Genomic DNA, 21,760 nt, shown 5'->3' on the forward strand with positions numbered 1-21,760 from the left:
CATCCTGTTGTTGCACCTGTTGCACTGCTTAAAATCAGTAAAGCTATAATTTCAGCAGTTTCATCAGTCACAGACAAACACTTCCTGTGTCTTGAACTTTGGCAGTAGTCAGTATATTGTTGTCTTGTTCGTATTTCCTTGTCTGGATACGCTTGCTAGATGCTTCATGAACAGCAGCATAAAATTTCAATGCAAAATGATGTTTAAGAATGAACACACATTCTGCTTGTGAACATGCCATGTTTACACATGCACAGCTTTTGCACAGTTGACATGAGCAGTGGCCTTAAAGCCAATTTACGTTAATTGGTTCCAAAGCTAATTATCAAATAGATCTTCATTTATATCTTTGGAAAATTTTCTCCTCCCTTTTCATGTAGGGTTGGGAGTATCACAGACCTCCACCGTTAGACAGACCTCTTTTGTTTAACATTATTATTAAAGACCTTTCTACTGAAATTAATCATTTATATTAATCTTATTTCCTGGTTGTCTGAAAATTTATCGAGACATGATGTCTGCTGAAGACTGTAAAGCTGTGCGAACTGATATTGATTTGATGCACCAATAACATGGTGAAAACTGTAGGTGGCTCAGCATACAGAAAACTGCAGTCAGACCATTTACATGTAAGACCAAGAGTATCCATTTTAATTACAGTGTCAGAAATGTCTTACTTTTACAGTCTGACTGTATAAAAGATCTTGGTGTTATGTATGACTACAAATTGCATTTTATTGCAGTGTGAATTTATACATTCTCAGGCACTGAAGACATTAGTCCTACACATTTTATTGCTCGTAATTCATCATCTTTAGACAGTTTAGTTGCTTTATATGTTGCCATAATTGGTCAAAGCTAGAATATGCCTCTGTCATATGGACTTACATTCATTGAGTCCAATAAAATAGAAAATGTACAAAGACAATATGCCGCTTTATTCATATTATTGTCTTTTCTTAGTTTGGTGTTTCATGTAATTATGATTTAATTTTAAATTGTTCAAATTTTAGAATACTTTATTCCAGGCAAAGACATCTTGATGCTTTATTTCTTTTTAATGTTTTCAAAGGCAAAAGTAAGTGTCGTTCTGCCGTGAACGCTGTTGGTGTCCATGTGCCTACAAGGCAAATAAAAGAAATCTGTGCTTCCAGCATGATCAGTCCTTCAGCTAGGTGTGTCATTGCAAGAAATGACATACGCAGATTTTTTGACATTTTTGGCCTTCATTATTTGAGGACACCTTGTTGACATGAAAAAGTGTTTATGTTTATTATATTCATATACTACAGCTCTTGTTTATCTTGTCAGACGAGAATCCTGCATTCACTTTATTTGTCTTAGATGCACTGCGTGTAATACTACATGCAGATGTATTCTCTTCATTAGCTAGAATAGTAAAATTCCATACTAATTGTTCCCCAAGCTGTTTCTGGACTGTATTCCTCTTTTTATACCATGCATTAATATGAATGCCCCTGAAGTATTATAGTATATTTATAATCAAGAGTATGTCTAATTTTATAAGCGTTAGGCGTATACTGATTATAAACTGGCATTAACCGTTTGTTACAGTTTAGAGTAATGTCAGATACAATTGATGGAAATCTGACATTTAGATGGGGAAATATCAACTATAAATCAATTACCAATATCCTGCAAGTGAGTCGTGGAGACAGATTGATTGATTTAATGTACATTTTAAACACGCCAAAATATGAAGAAGCTACTTTGGTAGCACAGATGTTTTACGACGGTTCTGATGTTTATCATAAAATAAAGTAAGTTTTTCTGCTTTTGTCATAAGTAGTACAGTATGACTCCATGCTAACATACGGTTTAAGTTGTTATTTAAATTGTACGTGGGCATGTATGTATGTGTGTACATGGATGTGAGTATTAATTAAATATGCTGCAAAATGATTCCAATCTCTACCCCCAAAGTCTCAGGGACCTTCTTTTGGCCAGAGAGGTTCCACCCTTCCAGATTCATCTCCTGAACGTTCATATGATTATGAGGTTAAACAACACAATACTCCATAAACTAAACTCACAATTCTGTGTAAATCTTAAATTCTGTAACTCTCATTAAACTTTCCCTTGCTTTATTTTTTTTTTTTTTTTTTTTTTTTTTTTTTTTTTTTTGCAGGGGTATGCTCTTTTGTCCTGCAAGCCATTTTATCACTGGTGGTAACATAGATTACAACAGTTTTGCCAACATGCATGGCAAGGTCAATACAACCATACCATTTTCAATGCTGCCATATGTTGGACTCAACTTCAAAGCTGTGACAAATTTGTGAGTATAATGAGAGATTTTCTTCACTCAACAGTGAATCTGTCAATAAGGCTTCTGTGTGGTTTTCATCAATTCCGCAGCAAAGACCGTTGTTCCTGCATTATAATTAATGTGATTCGATTTGAAATGGTTTATGTGTCAGATGTTCAGTAATGTAGTGAAGTCTTCTCAGGTGATCAGCAGTGTGAGAATGGTGTTACAACGCCATTCTCATGTCGCTGATCGCCTGAGAAGTCTGTTGTATTCAGTCTCCATGACAACCTCAAAGCTTACATGAGCGGTAATGTACAACACTCTTTCATGAAAATGAGATTAATCTGAGTCATAAAATGAAGTCATTTAAGCAGGCTCTTATTTCATCTCCAAGATTAAATTTGAAGTTTTGCAGGGACTTACCAACCATGGAAGAGACACAAAATAATTATCATTGTTATGGTAGGTATGACCTTATGAACCTATGTAATTTCAGTTTCAGCATATAGTTCTGTTTTTCATATGCTGCACTGTTATTAAACATATAAAGAATTAAATACGAATTACTGAAAATGCTCAATTTTGTCTGAAGTTTAATACAGGTTTTGACTGAGCAGTTATGACATTCTGTATTTCAGGTTACATCATCAGCGGTTTGTAGAAGCCTTCTGGCCTAACAACACTGCACTCTTTGATTCCAAATACGCGTATGAAAATGAAAATTACAACACTCAAATAAATGGTTCCATTATTGTTGAAGTGCCACTAAAAACAAGACATACGGGAAACCTGGTGTATGGATTCAAGGCAAGACTATATACATTTTCATTTTGCAGTTTTAACTCTCGTAGTGTAGAGCATGCTGCATATTACAGGTCAGTTTTAGTTAAAATAAAAAGTCATGATGACTTAAAAAAGAAAGGATTGTCAAAATATGATGCATACGTCAACTGCATAATGGTAATACATAATACATTCTATTGGAAATTTATACATGGGTAAATTAAAAAGTAAATAATGAAACATATTTTATAAAAAAGTAATATTTAACTTTTGTTATTTTTCAGTCTCCCTGCTTTTAAGTGCATCACAAGGTTCTTGGCACTGTTTATGAAGAGCACTTTTAATTGTCCCTGTAGTTTTCCCTACATCAATTTCTTTGCTTCATCTCCACACGAGAATGTTTAACCTCATAAATCCACTTTCAGTTGTCTCAGCAGGAGATAACTGGATGGTGCAAGTCACAGACTGTTTGGTAGACAAACAAGCTTCTTCAATTTGAACTGACTGAGCATCTCAATCACTGTGGGAACTCTGTGTAGATAAGCGTTGTCATGAGGTATTAGAATACCTTAACAGAATATACTTGTGCATTTGCATCTAATTGCTGATTTTAGTTTGATTCAGAATATACAGAATGTGCATATCTTAACTACGTGCTCTTGGGATAATTTTGAGTCGAAAAGTTCAAATAAACATGGGTCTGATCTGCGATGGTTTTTCAAGAAAATGAGATTGAGCATTTAATTTTAGGTTGTGTTGTTGTTGTTGTTAAGTTTAGACTGCACTCTAAATTTCATTTTCAGTTACGTTATTTACCTGACTCAAAATGGCCACGCTGATTGTTGATGCACAGTTGAGCCCTTCGTGTAATTTAAGTAACAGCCCTTTCACAGAGTTGTGATCATTTTTGATGTTAGCACCGGAGTCCATTATTCAATTCAGCAGCTCAGCCCCACTGTTTGACTTGAATTTGAAGATAGGTGTTTAAAATTTTACTAGAAACTGTAGTTATACTTTTTTATATTAATCTTTATCATCCATCTTACACATGTGATGCAGCTGGTCGTGTATCACAGTAGCATACTGCTAAACAAATAAACCCTGCAGTTAAAGTCTGGCCTCAAACCCCATATTATAGTGACTTAAATCCCTTGTGTTCATGCAATAAAGGTTGAACTGTCTTCTGTCCTTCCAAGGTGGCTAGTCTGCCTCAGCCTACATCTCAAAGGAAAATGCTCATCTTTTCTTAAGTCTTTTAATGACAGAATCATCAACAGATTTAATTTAATTGCTTTTGTGCATTAGAATTTTATTTTGTTGTTATCCTGCAATTTCCGGTCTTATCATAACTTGTTTCGTTTAACAGAAAGGACCAGTTCTTACCACGGGTTATTCTTTCATTGAGTACAACACCAGGAAGTTTTTAGAAGGCCGGTACAACTGTACCTCACAGTCGTCTGCAGGATTTGATAAAGATGTGATAAACGTGGAAATTGATAATGCGTATTCTCCATTGGGCATTCTGTATATACATCAGTTTGAATACAGTGCAGGATTTGAAGGCGAGAATTTACCAACAACCGTAAGTCACAGTTTGATGTCCTGATAACAGTAAGACTGTTCTTTTGTATACCCACTCTTAATATTTTAAATATTTTTCATAGAATATGATAAAGGTGATCAAGCCTAGGAAGATGAGACATACAGGACATGTAATGTGCATTTGAAGATAAGAAATGCACGCAAAATTTTATTGGAAACCCTAGGAATGGATGGAAGCATAGTTGACATAAGTTGACGGACATAATTCTGTAAAACATTGAGTTCAATAATGTGAATTGTTAAAAAATTTAAACCTGTATCTTTTAAATTGTTATGAATAAAACATATGCATTGCAAATATTTTTCCTTGAAAAATGCATCTGTACTAGCACAAATATATTTTTCAGGACTTAAAGAGAGCTGAGATTTTCAAGCTGCATAATAAAAGTGGATTACACTTGACTGGTGAAGTGTTTGTTCATTCAACTGATACTGGACAAGAAATTACACTGACAGGTATTGATAATCTTTTTCACTTATAATTTATAAATACCTCTGCAATTTCTGTCCTTCATCCATCATGCCCTGAATTTTTCGTGGGTTATTTAATTACATTCTTCGAGCTGCAGACATAACATAGCATTGCATGAGATTAAGGTAAAGATAAACAGCAATTAGGAAAATGTTTGCAAGGAAGCAGTTGTGATCTATTTGAATGTATTGTTCAGGAATTTGCCTTGTTCTTGTATTTAAATTAAATTTACAAGTTTCTGATTCAGAAATCAATGCCCTGCTACTCATTTAGATTCTTTCTTCCAGAATTAAATCAGTACATTTTTGTTAGCAGTTTTATATCTGTATGATCTGAAGCTTTCACATGGCCATGTCAGGTGGTTGAAAGGTGAAAACACTAACATTTCGAGATATGTCTTTATTCTTGAAACATTTCAACCATCTTACATGGTTGGTAGCCTGAGAAAAATTCCTTGCAGTTTTATATCTGCCAACATTAGACTGTGAAAGTGATTACATGTTATGACAAGCAGTGCGGATAAAATGTGTTTCACAATTTCAGCAATTCATACAAACAGAACTGTTAGACTCAAGACAGACTATAATTTCTTGGACCATGAATTCAAACATAAGTCTGTTCTGCACCTTGATCCACACTCTTGGGCAAGTTATGATGTCACTATAGTCAACAAAGCCACAGTAAGTTACATTCATTATTACTTGTTATATTTCTGTATAACTTATTGATTAATTTTTATATGCTTTCCTGTACATGAATAATGGTTTCTAACCATTATGAAACGACAAAATACATTTAAACCCCTATACTATGGATCTGCCAACCAGATGATGGTTTCATATAACCATCATCTTATGAATTGTGTAATTTAATAGACAGACTAATGAATTAATGTTTTTGCCACTGATGATGACCTCATGAGGTCGAAACGCTTTTGGCACTAAGTGTTTTTTTTTCCAAAGTGTAAACAGTTTTGTTTGTATGCATGATTATATTTGTCAATACACTGCACAGTATGCCAGGTTTTAAGATTATTGAACAAATACAATTACTTGGCAACAGCAATAAGTCTATTATAATTAAACTGCAATATTAATCCAGTTTAAAGATTACTGACTTACCTAATCAACATATTTCATGTTCAAACTTGGATTTCTTTCAGAATGAGAAGGAAGAAGAACATGTGGAATTAAACTTTGCATATCCAAAGAGAAATTTCACTGCTTTGGGTTACTACCAAATGTCAAATACCTCATTGTCTTCAGAAATTACATTTGTGTGGGATAAACAAGCAAGGAAGAAAACAGTTGGTGCATCCTTTGATTGGAAGAGATTGAGTTTCTCTCCCAACAAGCAACATGCTGTTGTTAGCATCAAACATCCCTCTTTTATAAGGGTAAGAAAGGCATGCACGTAAGGATTCTGGATGTTAGCAATTTCTACAGTTTAGTGGATAACAGTCCTGGTTCATGTTTTTTAGTGCTGAGTTCGGATTTTTGTTGTGGAACTAATTGTTTTGACTGAAGTTTGTTATGGCAAATCATTTGCTGTTAGGTTAGGTTAATGAAATTTAAGTTAGGATAAATGTTTAAATATGAATCTGAAATGTTGGAATTTCGAATGTAGAGAATTATAACATTTTGGATTTTGGATTTTGAAATACTTTGAAGATGTTAAAATTTTGGGTATTTAAAAAAATTGGAAGATTTAGAAATATTTAATTTTTCAAAATATTTTCAATAGGACAATTTAACAAGTTCACAAAGTGTATCCCACACCATAATACACATATTACCCTCACGCATTCTTTAGAATGTGTGTAAACAGTTACCAAACAAACATATTTAGGACAGCTGACGCTAGCCAAGATTTAACCGCTGAATTGTGGAATCTCTATTACACACTATACAAAGGTTAACTGCGATTGCTTCTCAGGATGTGACACTTAATGGCCATTACTCAGCTGATAACAAGGATTTGGTAGATGTATTGACTGAATTGGAATACTCAACAGACAGCAACAAGAAGCTGTCCTTGTTTGGGAAATTGCGAGACAATTCAAGAGGAAATACAAAACATTATAACTTTGAAATACTGGGATCGCATCCTGCTACTAGGTAATGTACATTTTGTACGATATAGGATATTTCAGGATTTAATTTTCAATGTAAATTCTGTTTTGTGGTGATGGTCCTTTGAGGATTGTGACAGTAAAGATCTCTGAAGAACTGATGGCAATAATCATATTCTTGTGCATCCTGTTGTGGCTTCACAAATTACAGTCATGACTGTCTTGATATAAATGTTCTCCTCTGTGTCTTAATACTGTCCAGTCTCCTGACATGGGTCAGTAACCAGACACTCTTGCAGTTCCATTAATTTAATTTATTACAAATTTTGTGAACTGAGAGTTACTGACTTGCAATAACTGATGGAAAAAAGTTAGTAAATCCTTGCTGCAAATTTGCCTTAAATGTTTAATACTATTTTCCTGTTTTCCTTACAGGCTGGATTTGAAAGTGCAAGGTCAAGTGAAGTTAGACGGAAAAATTTATGAAACAAACAACGAAGCAAGCTACAAGAGATCATTCCTACCATTACAGACTGGAAACCTAAAAGGAAGAGTGAATAGTATTATAAAAGAAATAGAATTTGAGGTAAAAATATCAGATATTGCTTCTACTGAGAGTGATGTCATTAATATTACGTTGATCATTACCCATGAAAGAAAAACTCATTATCTCCAAGACAGCTGGTTAAAAAGTTTTTCCAGCACTTTAGTCATTATCTTAGCTATTAGATAGCATGGAAATTGAATATTAATGAGCTATGAGGTTGTGAGGGTGATATAACCTTTAAACCTAATCAGTACCCAGTTTGGTTAAATACAAGATATTCATAAGTTTGTTCTTGATTAACTTTATTGTAGGCGACAGGTGACTTAAACTCCCCCATAATACAGGGTTGCTGGCTAGCCTTAAGTAAAGATTTAATGGTTCTGTGGTACAGTAGTGCACTACACACCCACCTGAAACATATGTAACCAGTGACAATTAATGACTGCTTAAAATTGAATGGTATTCCACGCAAGCATTTCTTTTTGCTTCTGAATGTCGTACCAGTACTCTCTCTATCAAAATGTTCATACTTACATACCACTTCTAAATATTGTACATCATTCGGATGCGTTTGAAAAATAAAGTATAATTGTGGTGAGGAGGAAATTTGGTAAACATTGTGTGTATGGGGTGATAGCACATGCTATGTATATCAAGGACTTGCATACATAGTTTCCATGCATGATTTCAGATGTCCATACCAAATAGTTTTGTCACTAAGATTACACATCCACTGGTACACATGTATTATTATAGACAGTGTTTATGTGCTGAAATCCATATATTACATTCATTTACTTTAATTAAGCTTTAATTTATTGCTTTCTGTTTATTGCAGAAGAAGGCACAGAGAGATTTGACTTATCTGAAAGGAAAGTACACTGGCAAAAGTTCTTTGTATGTCGTAAATGGTACATTTATAAAAGGAAGGAATCTCAATGCCACAGCTAAATTCTTTATTAACTTGGATGATAAACTGGTACAAGGAAATATCAACTACACACCAGGTACATGATACAGCATTTGGTTTCAGTTTTTATGGCTGTCACATCTCCATTTTCTCGATTGTTTTGTTTTCCTTTTACTTTAATTTCTCCTATCCACTATCCCCAAATCTTCACATAGTTTTCAAAATAATTTTACTGATATACTAGGGGCTGTGTACCCACTTGCTTCAAGCTCTCATCCTTCTCTCCCATTCCTCTTCTTTTCAATTTCTTCCTGCCATTCATCCCCTTCTTTTCTTTCCCCTCATCCACATCACATATCAGAAAAGAAATCTGATGCATAATAAAACTGTTTAAGAATAAAAATACACAAATAGCTTATTGCACAGAGAAGAGCCTACAAAAATTACAACTTGAACCTCAAAATAATAAAATTCAACATTACACAAATTTTCTTATAACTTTTTCTTATGAATTACAAGAAATTCTTATAATACCTAGTGATTAATTAAATATGTTTCTTTTTAATGTTTCAGATGCTTCAGAGAGTTTCAATATGTATGGAAAAATCCCAGATGCTCGAAACGTTATCCTTAATATCTGGAGAGATTATGAAGACATCCGTATTTCGGATGTATCTGTTTATCTACGCTTGAATCATTCACGTCTTGTTACTTCAAAATTTAAATGGCGCCCCGAAATTAGGGCTGAAATAATGGTAAGCGTGTTTGTGTGTTAATCTTGTAATCTTATTTTTTATTTGTATTTTTACACACACATTACATTACGTTTCTGTGTTATATTTATCCTATTTAAAAGTCTTTTAGCAATTACTACTATTCGTTGTTTTGTTCCTCACTATATTGTTAATTACTTTTATTTCAGACTGGAATTTATGATGCTTTTGATTCAGTATGGAATGCTTTTATTAATTCTGTTGACTACTGGAGGCAGTACATTAAGTCTGAAACCTCAGATGCTGTGAATGACGTTTGGCTAGATGCAAAACCAATTGTACAGAAATTTCTTGATGATGTCAGGTATCTAATAACTGGTTTCAAGTCTGTTTTTATAATTCTTTTGTGTCATATAATGCCATTACAAATTTTGCTCTGCCTGAGTTTAGTTATAGCATTGAGAGAAACAACCACATAGTTAAGTTTCACATCGAGTTTTTAAATATATCCTATAATGTTGTTATGCAGCAAACTGCAAGGCTCTAGATAAATAAAGTTGACAGAAATGAATATCTTGGAATGTGATCAATATGTCAGTTTTGTAAAGTAAATTAACTTATAAATTTTAAGCAGGTATACTGATGGCATATATAGGAAAAACTTAATTTTGTGTACTTTAATTGATTTTAGTCATAAATTTATAAAGTATTTACTTTCAAAACCACTAGAAGAGAATTCTCTGTTTTAATCACTTTGTAAGGATTTTTGACAGTAGTTACAGACAGCTGTAATGGAAAATAAATTATATGGCTGAAAAATCTGTAGACATTTTAGTGAAAATCTGTTAAGTTTCTACATACTTCGATGCTACAAAGCTATCGCTAAATGCAAGTATTATTAATTCCTTCTTACAGTTACAATATAACTCAAAAGGTTTTACAAAATCTTCTTGTATCATCTACACATCTCACTGTGATTTAAATTCTAATAATTATATTGTCTTTTCAGTGAACTAAAACATTTGTCTGAAGATTTTGAGGAATTCAAGGTTTATTTAAACAAGTCCTACAACGCAAATGAGTTTTACATCCGAGATATTGTTGGTGTTACAATCTATGTCATCGATGAGTTATCGCTTAGGTATGTGTTAGTCTTCTGTGAACAGAGTTATGGTTTTATATATTTTGATTTATAATAATGTGTGTATATGTGAACCAGCATATCTTCATTCATGATTACATTTCCAGGGGCCATATTGAATCACTGCCTGAAATTATAAATGAAATATGGGCAGTAATGGGAGAGTCAGGGGAGGCAGTTAGAAAATCACTGGTTTGGATTATTGAAACTGTAAGTTTTTTCTCTCTGTTACAAATATTTATTCCAATAGAATTCTTTATCAGATAGGAAAGGAACTGGGCAGCTCAGTAATTATAGTGACTGACTATGGACTGGATGACCGGGGTACGATCCCTGACAGAGGAAGGGGATTCTTTCTCTAGCCTCTGCGTCCAGACCGGCTCTGGGGCCACCTAGCCTCGTTTCCAGTGTGTACTGGGATCCTTTCCTGGGGTAAAGTGTGGCTGGGGCGTGACGACCACTCTTATCTAGTGCCGAGGTTAAGAATGAGTAGGAGCTATGACTCCTCTCTCCATGCACCTATGTGGCATGAAGCAGGGCAGCTTCACTTTTTCTTTATACTTTTACTGAACAGATAGGAATCCTAAGATGGACCTTAGGGAGGTAGGAATTGATGGAGCAAATTGGATGCAGCTGACTCAGGATAGAGTTCGATGGCAGGCTTTTGTGAACATGGTGATAAACCTCCGGGTTCCATGAAGAAAGTGAGCTATTCTTTGATAAGCTGAGTATACAATTGACTTTTCAAAATATATTCTGAACTTTAGAGTGAGTGATTGAGTGACTGGAATCATGAAATATTTTATAAGATACAAGTTCACGCCATTTAAATTTAAGAATTCCTTGTAAATTACAAGAAACCTGGTGGCTGAATGAAATTGAAACACAAATTAACATTTATTGTTCTTCTTATTATGCTGTCTTTTTGCGAAGGTTAGCGATGCAAATGGCCAGCGTAATTTCGTCAGCCATTAAGATAATTTGGAAAAAATAGTACAGTAGAAATTCCGTTTTCTTTCTGTACCGCAGTGCGGAAACCGTTTGGGCTGTTACAGCTGCGCTTTCCAGTATTCAATACTACGCTGCTTCGGAATCATTCTTCCCACGCCGCAGTTTGATTCCGGTGAAACTGCTGCCCTCCACTAGTGCTAGATTTTGGTCCGCTCCGAGTATTTGATTTCCTCGGTACCACCCATATCTGGGAGGCTTTCCCTGATCCGCCACCTGGGGAGGCGCCCGATGGAGGATCTAGCAAACCCCACACCGGACAAACCCTACACGTTGTTGCTGTACTATATTCACAGTTGAAAATTTAAATAAAGTAAAGGAAGCATACCCTTTAGTAAAATGTATGTTCTCTCCATGGACATCATATTGATATACAATTCTTCACCTCCTACAGATCAAATCTTCATACAAGAAAGTAGTAGATTTTATAAATGGACTTCTGAATGGTGATTCAACAGCACAAATAACTGCACTGCTTGAGAAGTTAGTTGAGAAGTATGACAGAGTAAGTACAATAAATTAATATAAAACATTAAAACTTTTATATTGTTAATTTTGTGACCTTATTATGTGTTAATAATTTGTATTTCTTTTTACAGTTCATCAAGGATCTCCATGTTTCATTCATAAAGAAAATGGAAAATCTGTGGAATAAAGTATCTACTTTCTTATGGAATCATTGGCACAGTTTCTTACAAACAATTGAACCTACATTTATTAAGTTTCTTCATTACTTAGAAAGTGTACTCTGGAAAGCAAGCAGAGAAATCTTAGGTAATACTCATGTGTATGACTTAAATTTAAAACATTTAGTATTCCCTCTTATCATGTAGGTGGTTAACAAATCAGTGAATCCAGTGTAGTGATTCCCCTGATAGAGATTTTCTATATGTGCTTTTAACTTTAATTTTATTTTTTTATAAACTAAAAACATATAATAAATACATAAATATGAGATTATATACTTTAATGACTTTATAAAGTATTACAGTAATTGTTTTCTTTGCTTTGGTTTCAGATTTCCTCTATGAAAGAAGAAATGATGTTTTGGAATCACCATATTTTTCCAAGATCTATGATTTTGGTCAGGATGTAGATAAATTGTACAAGGATATAATTAAAAATGACATTATAACTAATGTCAGGAAATATTCAAAAAAAATGTACGACTTCATAACAGAGAAATATTTCACCATGGTGCCATTTGGTAAGAATTCACAATAGTAGGTTCAAGAAATGAAATTGTGTTTCTAAAAAGCATAGTTTTAAATTATCCATTGATACTAGGGGTCGTCAACCCAAAACTTACCATTTATTTTATGTGGTCCACATACAGTACTGGACCTCGTACCCAGGAAACCTGGAAACAAAGGCTTTTTGGATTTTCTGTATTTTGGATCTTTATGTTTATACAGAGAAATTTTAATTCATACAAACAGATAAACAAAAATTATTCTGTTTTTAGATGCTTTTGTCAATTGAAATTGTTTCCTCTTAATTTAACACTGTATTACAATTACTGTCTAATCCATTCCAAATGTGACATGCACAGGAAAATGCCATCATAAAAACCACTGGGAAAAATATGGATTTTTGGTCATTCCAGATTTTGGTGTACTGGATGTGGGGCCCAATCCCATACATTATTTGTGGTACTGTGTTATCCTGTCTGATAAAAAGTAGTTGCCTGGTACCAAAACACATGCTTTGTTAATTTTGTTAGTTTACTGTGAGCAACTGTGCAGCGTATTGAAGAATGTCAAATTAAGACATGTTTTCACTGATTAATGATAATGTCCGGAGGGATACCTGCAAATTGAAAGATTATAAATTAAACCTGCTATTAAGAGATTACCCAAGAAAAAGCAGTTTAAAATATCTCACTAATATCTAAAATGTTAAAGAACATTATTGAGTAATATATTAACCTCTTTGTAAAAAGAAGTGAGTATCATTTTAAAAAATGTCCATGAAGTTTTAATAAAATGTCCTCATAATCTCATTGCTGTATCTTGATAATCAAACATGAATGTGGCCCTAGGTCTGGAAAAGGATGAGAGACATTTTTGTCTATAAGATAAATATTTTATCCCAGTCTAATAAAATTGTGTTCTTGGGAAACCATGGCCCCACAGTAATGTACAGGACAAGTGTTACTGTGTTGCTATATAATAAATGTAAATGAACAGATTTCTGTCACTTTACGTTTACTGTTTGGTGAATGGTCATCACTCCATTTGTGTTCTTTAATTCTATTTACTTCTTGCTGATATCTACAAGAACATCCTTCCACTTCATTCCTCTTTCTACAGCACGTATTATTTGATGCCATCAACATCAGGTTGTCTGATTGGTCCCCCCCCCCCCCCCCCCCCCCATCATCTTCATTGGTGATCAGTACACATCCATTGAAACCACATCACTTTGTTCATATTGTTTCCATTTACAGCCTTGATCATTTCATGTTCTAGTATTCTGTTAGTTGTTCTCTAACATATCATTTGTGTCATGTATCTGTGTTTATTCTATGTTGAAATTTATAAAAGAAAATAGTTATTTTTCTACTTGGAACACAAAGTAAATTCCTAATGTATATTATGCTTCCTGATAACCTCTTTTATTTGTTACTAATCTTGCTCTGACTGTATAATCTTTGGATATGTATATATTCTGTAGTTTTTCCAGGTGTTTATTTTACTAAAATATTGAGAACAATAGCACTTTTTTGTTTCTAGGAAAGGAATTGCACCAAATTGCCAATGAGTTGATAGAAGAATTTAAGGAATTAAGCAAACTTCCATCTATAAATTATGCAATCAAGAAAGCCAATGAGTTGTATGTTAAGGTATGTGACTTCATTCTGTCTAACTGGATAATGTGTGCCATACAGTCTCATGTCAGATCCAGTGTGTTTGGACTTGTTAGTGTCATCCCCAAGTAATTGAATTTTGCCATATTTTGGAACGATTCATTAGCTATCCTTATATTCTGGTTGTGTCCTGAATTCTGATGACAAGACATGATCATGTACCTTTTCTTTCCTGCATTTATTTCTAGACCAACGTCCCTTCTAGCCTTAAGAGTGTTTCTGTGTTTGCTGTTGTAGGTTTTACATTGTCGCCCAACAGATTAATATCATCAGTGTAGACCAAAAGCTGAAGTGTCCCATTCAATTCCAAACCGTCTTGATTTTCTTAGGCTTTCCTGATGGCATACTCTAAGGCAGAATTGAAAGGATGCTGTACTAGAGCATCTCCTGTATCAGACCATTCTGAATAGAAAATTCATTGGACAAATGTTTACCTACATGAATTTTGTTAGGGGTTTCACTTTATCAAGTTGTAATTAGCCCAACTAGCTTCTTAGGTATGCCAAATTCAAGAAAAATATTGTAAAGAGCTTCTCTTTTAACTGAGTCATAGGTTTCCTTGAAGTCTATAAAGAGTTGATGGACTGTCCCAATGTACTCCCACTTTTTCACTAGTTTCTGGCAAATGCAGACAATTTGATCAGTTGTAGATCTGATATAACGAAACCCACATTCATGATCCCCAGTAATTTCATTTACATATGGAGTCAGCCTCACCAGAAGAATGTTGGATAAAATTTTGTGGGCAGATGATAAGAGGGAGATTCCTCGATAATCATTAGTCAGTCTTATCACTCTCCTTATGAATTGATACAATAATATAGTTCTTCCACTGCTGCGGCATTTTGTCCTTATTCCCCACAGAGCAAATAAGTTTGTGCATCACAAAACAACGTTTCGACCATTAGAGTTTATATTAATTCAAATTTGTTGGATAAAATTATGCTTAAGAATTTTATATTACGTTTTAAGGTGGTCTGGATGTATGAATCACTAGATCTTGGAACAAGAGTACAGATGGTGATAAGAATAATACACAAGAAGTTGACTGATGTAACACAGACTGCCCTTCAAGTTGAGAACAAGTAGGTGTTAATAGAGGTTGTGACAGTTTCCATCACTGTTGATATTTTGTATCCAAAACATCATCTCACTTCCATATTTTTTGTAAAAAATATAAAAATCTGTGCCATAATTACATGTTACAACTCCAAATGAGCATCTAGTACATCTACAGTACGTTCAACTGAAATGGCTGATGCTTACTTCTGACTGAAGGATCAACTTTAAATGAAACTTTGATTAGTAAACACACATTTTCTATCAGATTTGATCTGAGAAACGTTGTCAGGTTTGTGTATGTGATACAAACTCTTGAATGATTTTATGCACATGTTACTATTAGGGTAAGAAAGTATTTTTATTATTTCTTGTTCTAAAATGTTAAGATGAAAGATATTCTCACTTTGTCAAGGATGCAGAAATTGCTGAAAAAATAGTTATGAGGTTATGTTGTTAACTTAGAACTATTTCCAATTACCTTTAAACTCAAATTAATTTTTGTTTATAAATTTTCAACTAATAAATTATTTTCAAGGACTTTTGATATTAGTTTGTAAATTTTGCTTTCCTGTCATATATTTGGCTCTGATATTTTATTTTCTGTTTAGGTATCGAGAAGCTAAAACAAAATTTATCTTTGACCCAGAGAGTGGAAATGTGGAATGGGAACAGAAGCTTCCCATGTCATGGCACGCATTTAATGAAACGCCTAAATTTGAAGTAAGTAATTCTGCCTCTGAATTTGCTGTAAGTGATGGATATTTGAGACCTCTGATCATGTTGCATGTAGCAAGTAGGCAAGTGTAATTTATTGTATTAACACACTCAAACCAGCTGTTAGAATATTATTATGTAATTCATCCTTTGATAAATACCTACAACCCAGAAGACAGCCATCTTCGGACTCACTATCGTGGAAACCTCAAATCCTACTTATCAGTGAATGTCCCTGAACCAGAAATGTTAATGTTGAATTCCACCACATTTAATAATATTTGTTACAGAGGTATTGGCAGAAGATCTTTATTTTTAAAAAATATATTAATATTGCAATTATTATAAAAATATATGTTTTATGTGTATCTCTTTTGTACATTAACTTTCATACTTTTATTCTGCTGTACATACATATGCAATTCTCCTGAAATCTTGGAATTCATATCGTTAGAGAAAATATATATAAACAGTCAAGTTGTTCACAGTGAAGGTGCAAACTTGTGAAAGTAAAGTTTTGAGTAATCAAGCCTCAGAGTCAGCACACATGTTCTGTTCACCACATATAAATTATGGAATTTTACAGGGCAACAGAGTCAAACTGTCAACATGAGAATAGAGCATGGATTCAATTTCTGATAATGTAGGAAATGGATTTTACGATCATGTTGGGTTCAATCCTGTCTTTCTGAATCCCTCAATTGTAACATTCTACAAATATTTTTTAGGAAATTCCAGAATACAGAGCACTGAATGAGCTGCAGGCTTACTTCATTACATCAAATTTCACATTCTGGACAATTTTTTATAAGTACAGGCCACTCTTAGATCCATCATGTTGGCTGCCACCATTTAAAGGTAAGATATGTGTCACATGGGTAAGTGAACGAGTGCATCTTAAGTCTGGAAACTAATGCAAATCTCACCAATGAGAGAAAGATTTACTCTTCTTGATTAGGAGTTACATTTCTCTACCAATTTTGACTGTAGTAAATAGTTTAAGATTTGTAATTACTTTTGTTGTCATATTTATCCACCCATCAACAAATGTGGAAATATTCCAATTTGTAATGAGTGCTAATGAGAACTGTATGTTCAGATATTCTTAGTTTCCATGGCAATTTTTCACTAGAAGTAAAACTGTTTTAACACATGCAGGCAGTTACTATAAAAGATGTATATCTAACTGCAACTTTAAGAATTAATTTATATTAGAGATGCGGTTTTCAAATTTGTCAGTATTAATGAAAATACGCACAACGTAACATAGCTGTGGGATTTAAATTGGACCAGCAGGTGATACTGGGGTTTAAAAGCCTGGTTCTTTAAAGGTTAACTTTAAAAACTGTCTTTGTCTTCTTACGTAGTATTACCTTCCTTCAATACTTTCACTTTGTTTCTTTTCGTCTGTTTTAGCTCAAGCTATGATAGCAGGAACTCAGCATTTCATGACATTTGACAGAAGATTTTTTGAGTTCCAAGGATCATGTTCCTACTTGTTAACTCAAGATTTTGTAGACAGGAACTTCTCTGTTGTAATAACATTCAATCCAAACAACAAGGTTAACACTCATGAACTTGCACTTATTATTGGTAAAGAGGTAGTGCAAGTAAATGTGTTTGAAGATGTAAGTATACAACATTAAGCATATAACATGACAGGAGAAATATATGCCATATTAATGACATTCTTTTTTATGAACCTTCCACATGTATGCCAAAATATTCATAGTCTATTGACATTCTGGCATCTTGCAGTACTAGATATTATGTTTTTCTAAGTAACCTGTGATGTAGAAATAGATGTATATCCCAGTATTATGGGGCTGTTGGCCAGGTTTTAACTCAGGATTTATATAATATTTTTTGTAATGAAAAATATGTTTATGTGTTTGGAACTACTTCTGATGAGATATTGTGGTAAAAATATTTAAAGAAAATACATTGATAAATTCTGCAGTGCTATTATAAAATTCTTTGTTTCTATCAAAGTGTGTACGTTTGTGAAATAAAATAAAATAAAATATTATATATATGAACGTGAACATGCAGCACAAAATAATATTAAGATTACTTCTTTATGTCACAATGTTCATAATTGAAATATGATGAAATGTTTGTGCATTGTAGTGTAGAATCAGGAACACTGTTGAACCAGCTGTAATGTAGTCTTTTCTTTGTGTGCAGTCTGTGAAAGTCCAGAAAGAGGGTATCAAGCAACTACCCATTGCAATAGAAGACACATATATCTATCAGGAAGCACAAATACTGACAATAGAAAGTGCCCATGGGTTTTCCATGCAGTGCAACTTTAAATTTGATGTTTGTACAGTCACTTTGTCTGGTAAGATGTGTTTAAATTGTATTTACCTGGAGGCAAGTTCAGTAGGAATATAAGTCCTGTTAGATTGTGTAGTGAAACAAATATTTACTCTGACTATTGCCATAATATCTACACTGATGGAATAATTTAAGACACTGATATGAAATTCAGCATACAAATTCGTCAATATAACAATGATAGGAATGGCTTATGTATTAATTATAATCAGAAAAATTGGAGGGGGAATACAGTGTGCCACAACACTGTACAAAAGAAAAAAAGAAAATTTTGTTACATATGTGAACAAAAATTAACTTTTTGGATAATGCCAGTTGAACCATGCAATTTACCACCTCATTTGTAGCAAATTAAATTACTCCTCAATTCCTGCATAAACACAAATTTCTAAGACTCAATTACTAAAGAAATATCTTGTTTTCAGTTATTCTGAGTGAATATTTTTCATTATCCTTTCTAAACTTGGAATGATAATTTCCTTTCAAATTTTTTGGGTTTATTTCAGGTTGGTACTTTGGCAGAACTGCAGGTGTTTTTGGAACCATGGATAATGAACCAAGCACAGATTTCCTTACATCCAGGAAAACAATAGAAACTGACTTGGGCAGATTTGTGAAGAGTTGGGCTTTGGAACCACAGAAATGTACTTCTTCAAAGAACTTTGCTCTGCAGCATCCACGACTTGACGCTGAACTCTTTAATCTGTGTGATTCATTTTTCAAATCCAAGACATCACAGTTCAGTTCTTGTTTTCCTGTTGTAAGTATCAACCAGCTTTATAACTATGAAATATATATAAGTTGAATGTTCAAATGAAATCTGGGGTGCACAAACAGATTTTCAAACTGAACTCTCCTCAGGTATTTTCAGTCTACAACTGCGAAAAGACCAGTTTTTAATTTCTCAGAAAACTCCGCAGGATTCTTAGATGTTAAATATTACATTGCTTCACAGTATCTTTAGAAAACACTTAGAGACAAAAATTAATTTACATTGGATTGTGTTACCTAGATTATCCTCTGTCCTGAAGATAGAGATGGTAAATTCCTCTCTAACCTTGATAATCACCTACAAGATTACACAGTGCATAACCCAGTTTTCACTGTTGTGGAAACCCCCACTCTGGGGACTGAAGTTAGCATTATCAAATGTACTCATCTGATTAGGTTGTATATTTTCACCTGTCAATGGAAACAGAGCCAGCTTTTGAAAATTTTGTTGTTTTATAAACTAATAGACAAAGGAAAACTTCCAGGAATACGCATAATTTTTAATAAGGTACGGGTATTTGTGAAACCATTGTGTCCTATGTTTCTGTTTTGCCAGATTGACCCAATGCCTTTCCTGAAGATGTGTCTCAACAGCAGAGAGTCAGGCACCAAGGATCCATGCATAACAGCTGTGGCTTACCTGCAAGCATGTCTCATGGAGAACACTCCTCTTAGGATTCCTGACACGTGTGTCAAGTATGCACATTTCTACAACCATCAAAATAATCTTCTATGAGTGACAGAGAAACACATCTCAGACCCAGGGCTTATGTAGACACTGAAATGATGAAAATGGAAAACAGGACATGTTTTTTGTGCTGGGCAACTGGGTTTGATCCCTGACAGGGGCAGAGGATTTTTCTTCTAGCCTCTGCATCCAGACTGGCTCTGGGGCCCACCCTGCCTCCTGGGTACTGGGATCCTTTTCCAGGGGTAAAGTGCAGCTTGGGCATGATGCCGACCACTCACCCCTATCTAGTGCTGAGAGTAGGAGCTATACCTCCTCTCCCCTCATGCGCCTATGTGGCATGCAGCAGGACAGCTTTGCTTTTTACGTTTTTGTGTCTTATGCTATTTTTACGTTTCTGATTTGTAACCACTCATTTTTGTTGATGATAAAAAAAATTTGTAATCAGAATCACCAACAAAACTTCTCAGTTACATTGTATTCATTTCCCTGTGAGGCTTGAATCTCACCACAGACCAATAAACACAGCAGTTCTAAGCCAAGTACAGTGACCTCCATGATTTTCTGTCAGTTTAATTCTGCAGTATGGAGTTAAATTCAAAGAATAGGGCATTTAAAGCATTCAAAAATAATCTGCATAACTGAAAATAAACATAAACTAAGTGTATATTTTAAGACTTTTTACTGTGACTTTTTTATACAGATGAATGAATTCATTTTCAATAAGAGAGTTTTTACCTGGAATTTCCAGCATAAGAATTGCAATAAATACACTGTATTGTGTTATATCCAGCACTTTGGTCTGTTTAAATGTCAATCTGTACATGTACATACACCCAAGGAATTTAATTTCTGCATGCTATAGATTAAGTGTGGCAGCTGGTGATTTATTATAAAACATTTCTTGTGAAACGTGTTGATAAAAGGTGTAAGAATCCGAAGAAGAATTTTTTTTTCATTGCAAGCCAAAAAATTATACTGGACCCAAATAAAACTATGTAGGAATGTTACTAAAGATAGCAGAACTTCAATAACAAGTTCTTGCTTGAAGTTTTTACAGGGATTATGAATGTTCCATATGCAAATTGTACATATAATTTTTTTTTATAATACAGTAAGAAAAATTCCACATATAGTAACAGAAAAAAGTGGCGGAAGTGGAACTGTGTGAGGTTATGTTTGTGAATTTCAGGTAAGGTAAATCTATCATAGTGGAAGTAATGCACAAAAATAGATTAGTTTTATTTTGCTGTTTTAGGTGCCAGCTGGTAAATGGAACTGCATTGCTGGAAGGAGATTTTTGTCACATGGAGAATAATGACATCCCACAGTCAACTGACATTGTGTTCATAATAGAGGCCAAAGACTGTAATAGAAATATAAAAGACAGAAGAAATATGGATGCCCTGACTTCTATATTGTTAAAGGAACTAACAGATCAAAAAATAGTATCTAACAGGTAATATTATGAAATAATACTACATTTACTAACATAATTTTTGCACTTTTTCTCACAAAACATGTTTCCAAAAATACAGTTTTAATTATCAAACTAGTTATGAAATAGTTTTGCATTGCATTTTTATTACCTTAAGTAACGTAGTGGATTACAATGCAAATAGTGGACCACTTTCTATATAAACAAGATGTTTCTGCTTACCAGGCCGCAGCCTGTTGCATCTCTGCAGGGGTAGAAGCTAGTGAAGTTAGCCTTAACTTGACAGCAAGTGATCACAGTGAGAATAACCTTTAGAAATTGATAAGTGTTACAGCACCTGCTGAAAAGTAACATCTGTT

At 33.9% G+C, this 21,760-nt stretch overlaps 1 protein-coding gene across 2 annotated transcripts in view; it reads left to right on the forward strand.

Moving 5' to 3' along the window:
* The window catches only part of Apoltp (Apolipoprotein lipid transfer particle), a 67,107-nt gene that overhangs the window by 38,892 nt on the left and 6,455 nt on the right, over window positions 1-21,760 (forward strand). For both annotated transcript variants that reach the window (XM_022066811.2, XM_087343765.1), the window contains 26 exons: window positions 1,576-1,781; window positions 2,150-2,299; window positions 2,911-3,079; window positions 4,422-4,637; window positions 5,005-5,113; window positions 5,673-5,809; window positions 6,292-6,525; window positions 7,065-7,246; window positions 7,636-7,786; window positions 8,586-8,754; window positions 9,231-9,412; window positions 9,580-9,734; window positions 10,380-10,511; window positions 10,619-10,721; window positions 11,914-12,024; window positions 12,119-12,293; window positions 12,538-12,726; window positions 14,255-14,364; window positions 15,361-15,473; window positions 16,059-16,170; window positions 16,893-17,022; window positions 17,581-17,792; window positions 18,352-18,508; window positions 19,011-19,264; window positions 19,832-19,971; window positions 21,222-21,422. In XM_022066811.2, the coding sequence (XP_021922503.2) occupies window positions 1,576-1,781; window positions 2,150-2,299; window positions 2,911-3,079; window positions 4,422-4,637; window positions 5,005-5,113; window positions 5,673-5,809; window positions 6,292-6,525; window positions 7,065-7,246; window positions 7,636-7,786; window positions 8,586-8,754; window positions 9,231-9,412; window positions 9,580-9,734; window positions 10,380-10,511; window positions 10,619-10,721; window positions 11,914-12,024; window positions 12,119-12,293; window positions 12,538-12,726; window positions 14,255-14,364; window positions 15,361-15,473; window positions 16,059-16,170; window positions 16,893-17,022; window positions 17,581-17,792; window positions 18,352-18,508; window positions 19,011-19,264; window positions 19,832-19,971; window positions 21,222-21,422 (4,199 nt within the window). The remainder of the gene's footprint in view (window positions 1-1,575; window positions 1,782-2,149; window positions 2,300-2,910; window positions 3,080-4,421; window positions 4,638-5,004; window positions 5,114-5,672; window positions 5,810-6,291; window positions 6,526-7,064; window positions 7,247-7,635; window positions 7,787-8,585; window positions 8,755-9,230; window positions 9,413-9,579; window positions 9,735-10,379; window positions 10,512-10,618; window positions 10,722-11,913; window positions 12,025-12,118; window positions 12,294-12,537; window positions 12,727-14,254; window positions 14,365-15,360; window positions 15,474-16,058; window positions 16,171-16,892; window positions 17,023-17,580; window positions 17,793-18,351; window positions 18,509-19,010; window positions 19,265-19,831; window positions 19,972-21,221; window positions 21,423-21,760) is intronic.

This window comes from Zootermopsis nevadensis, unplaced genomic scaffold (genome assembly GCF_977971745.1).
Source record: "Zootermopsis nevadensis isolate Lab colony 2312 unplaced genomic scaffold, Znev_1.0 Znev_ptg000006l, whole genome shotgun sequence".
In the NCBI taxonomy this organism is placed as follows: domain Eukaryota; kingdom Metazoa; phylum Arthropoda; class Insecta; order Blattodea; family Termopsidae; genus Zootermopsis; species Zootermopsis nevadensis.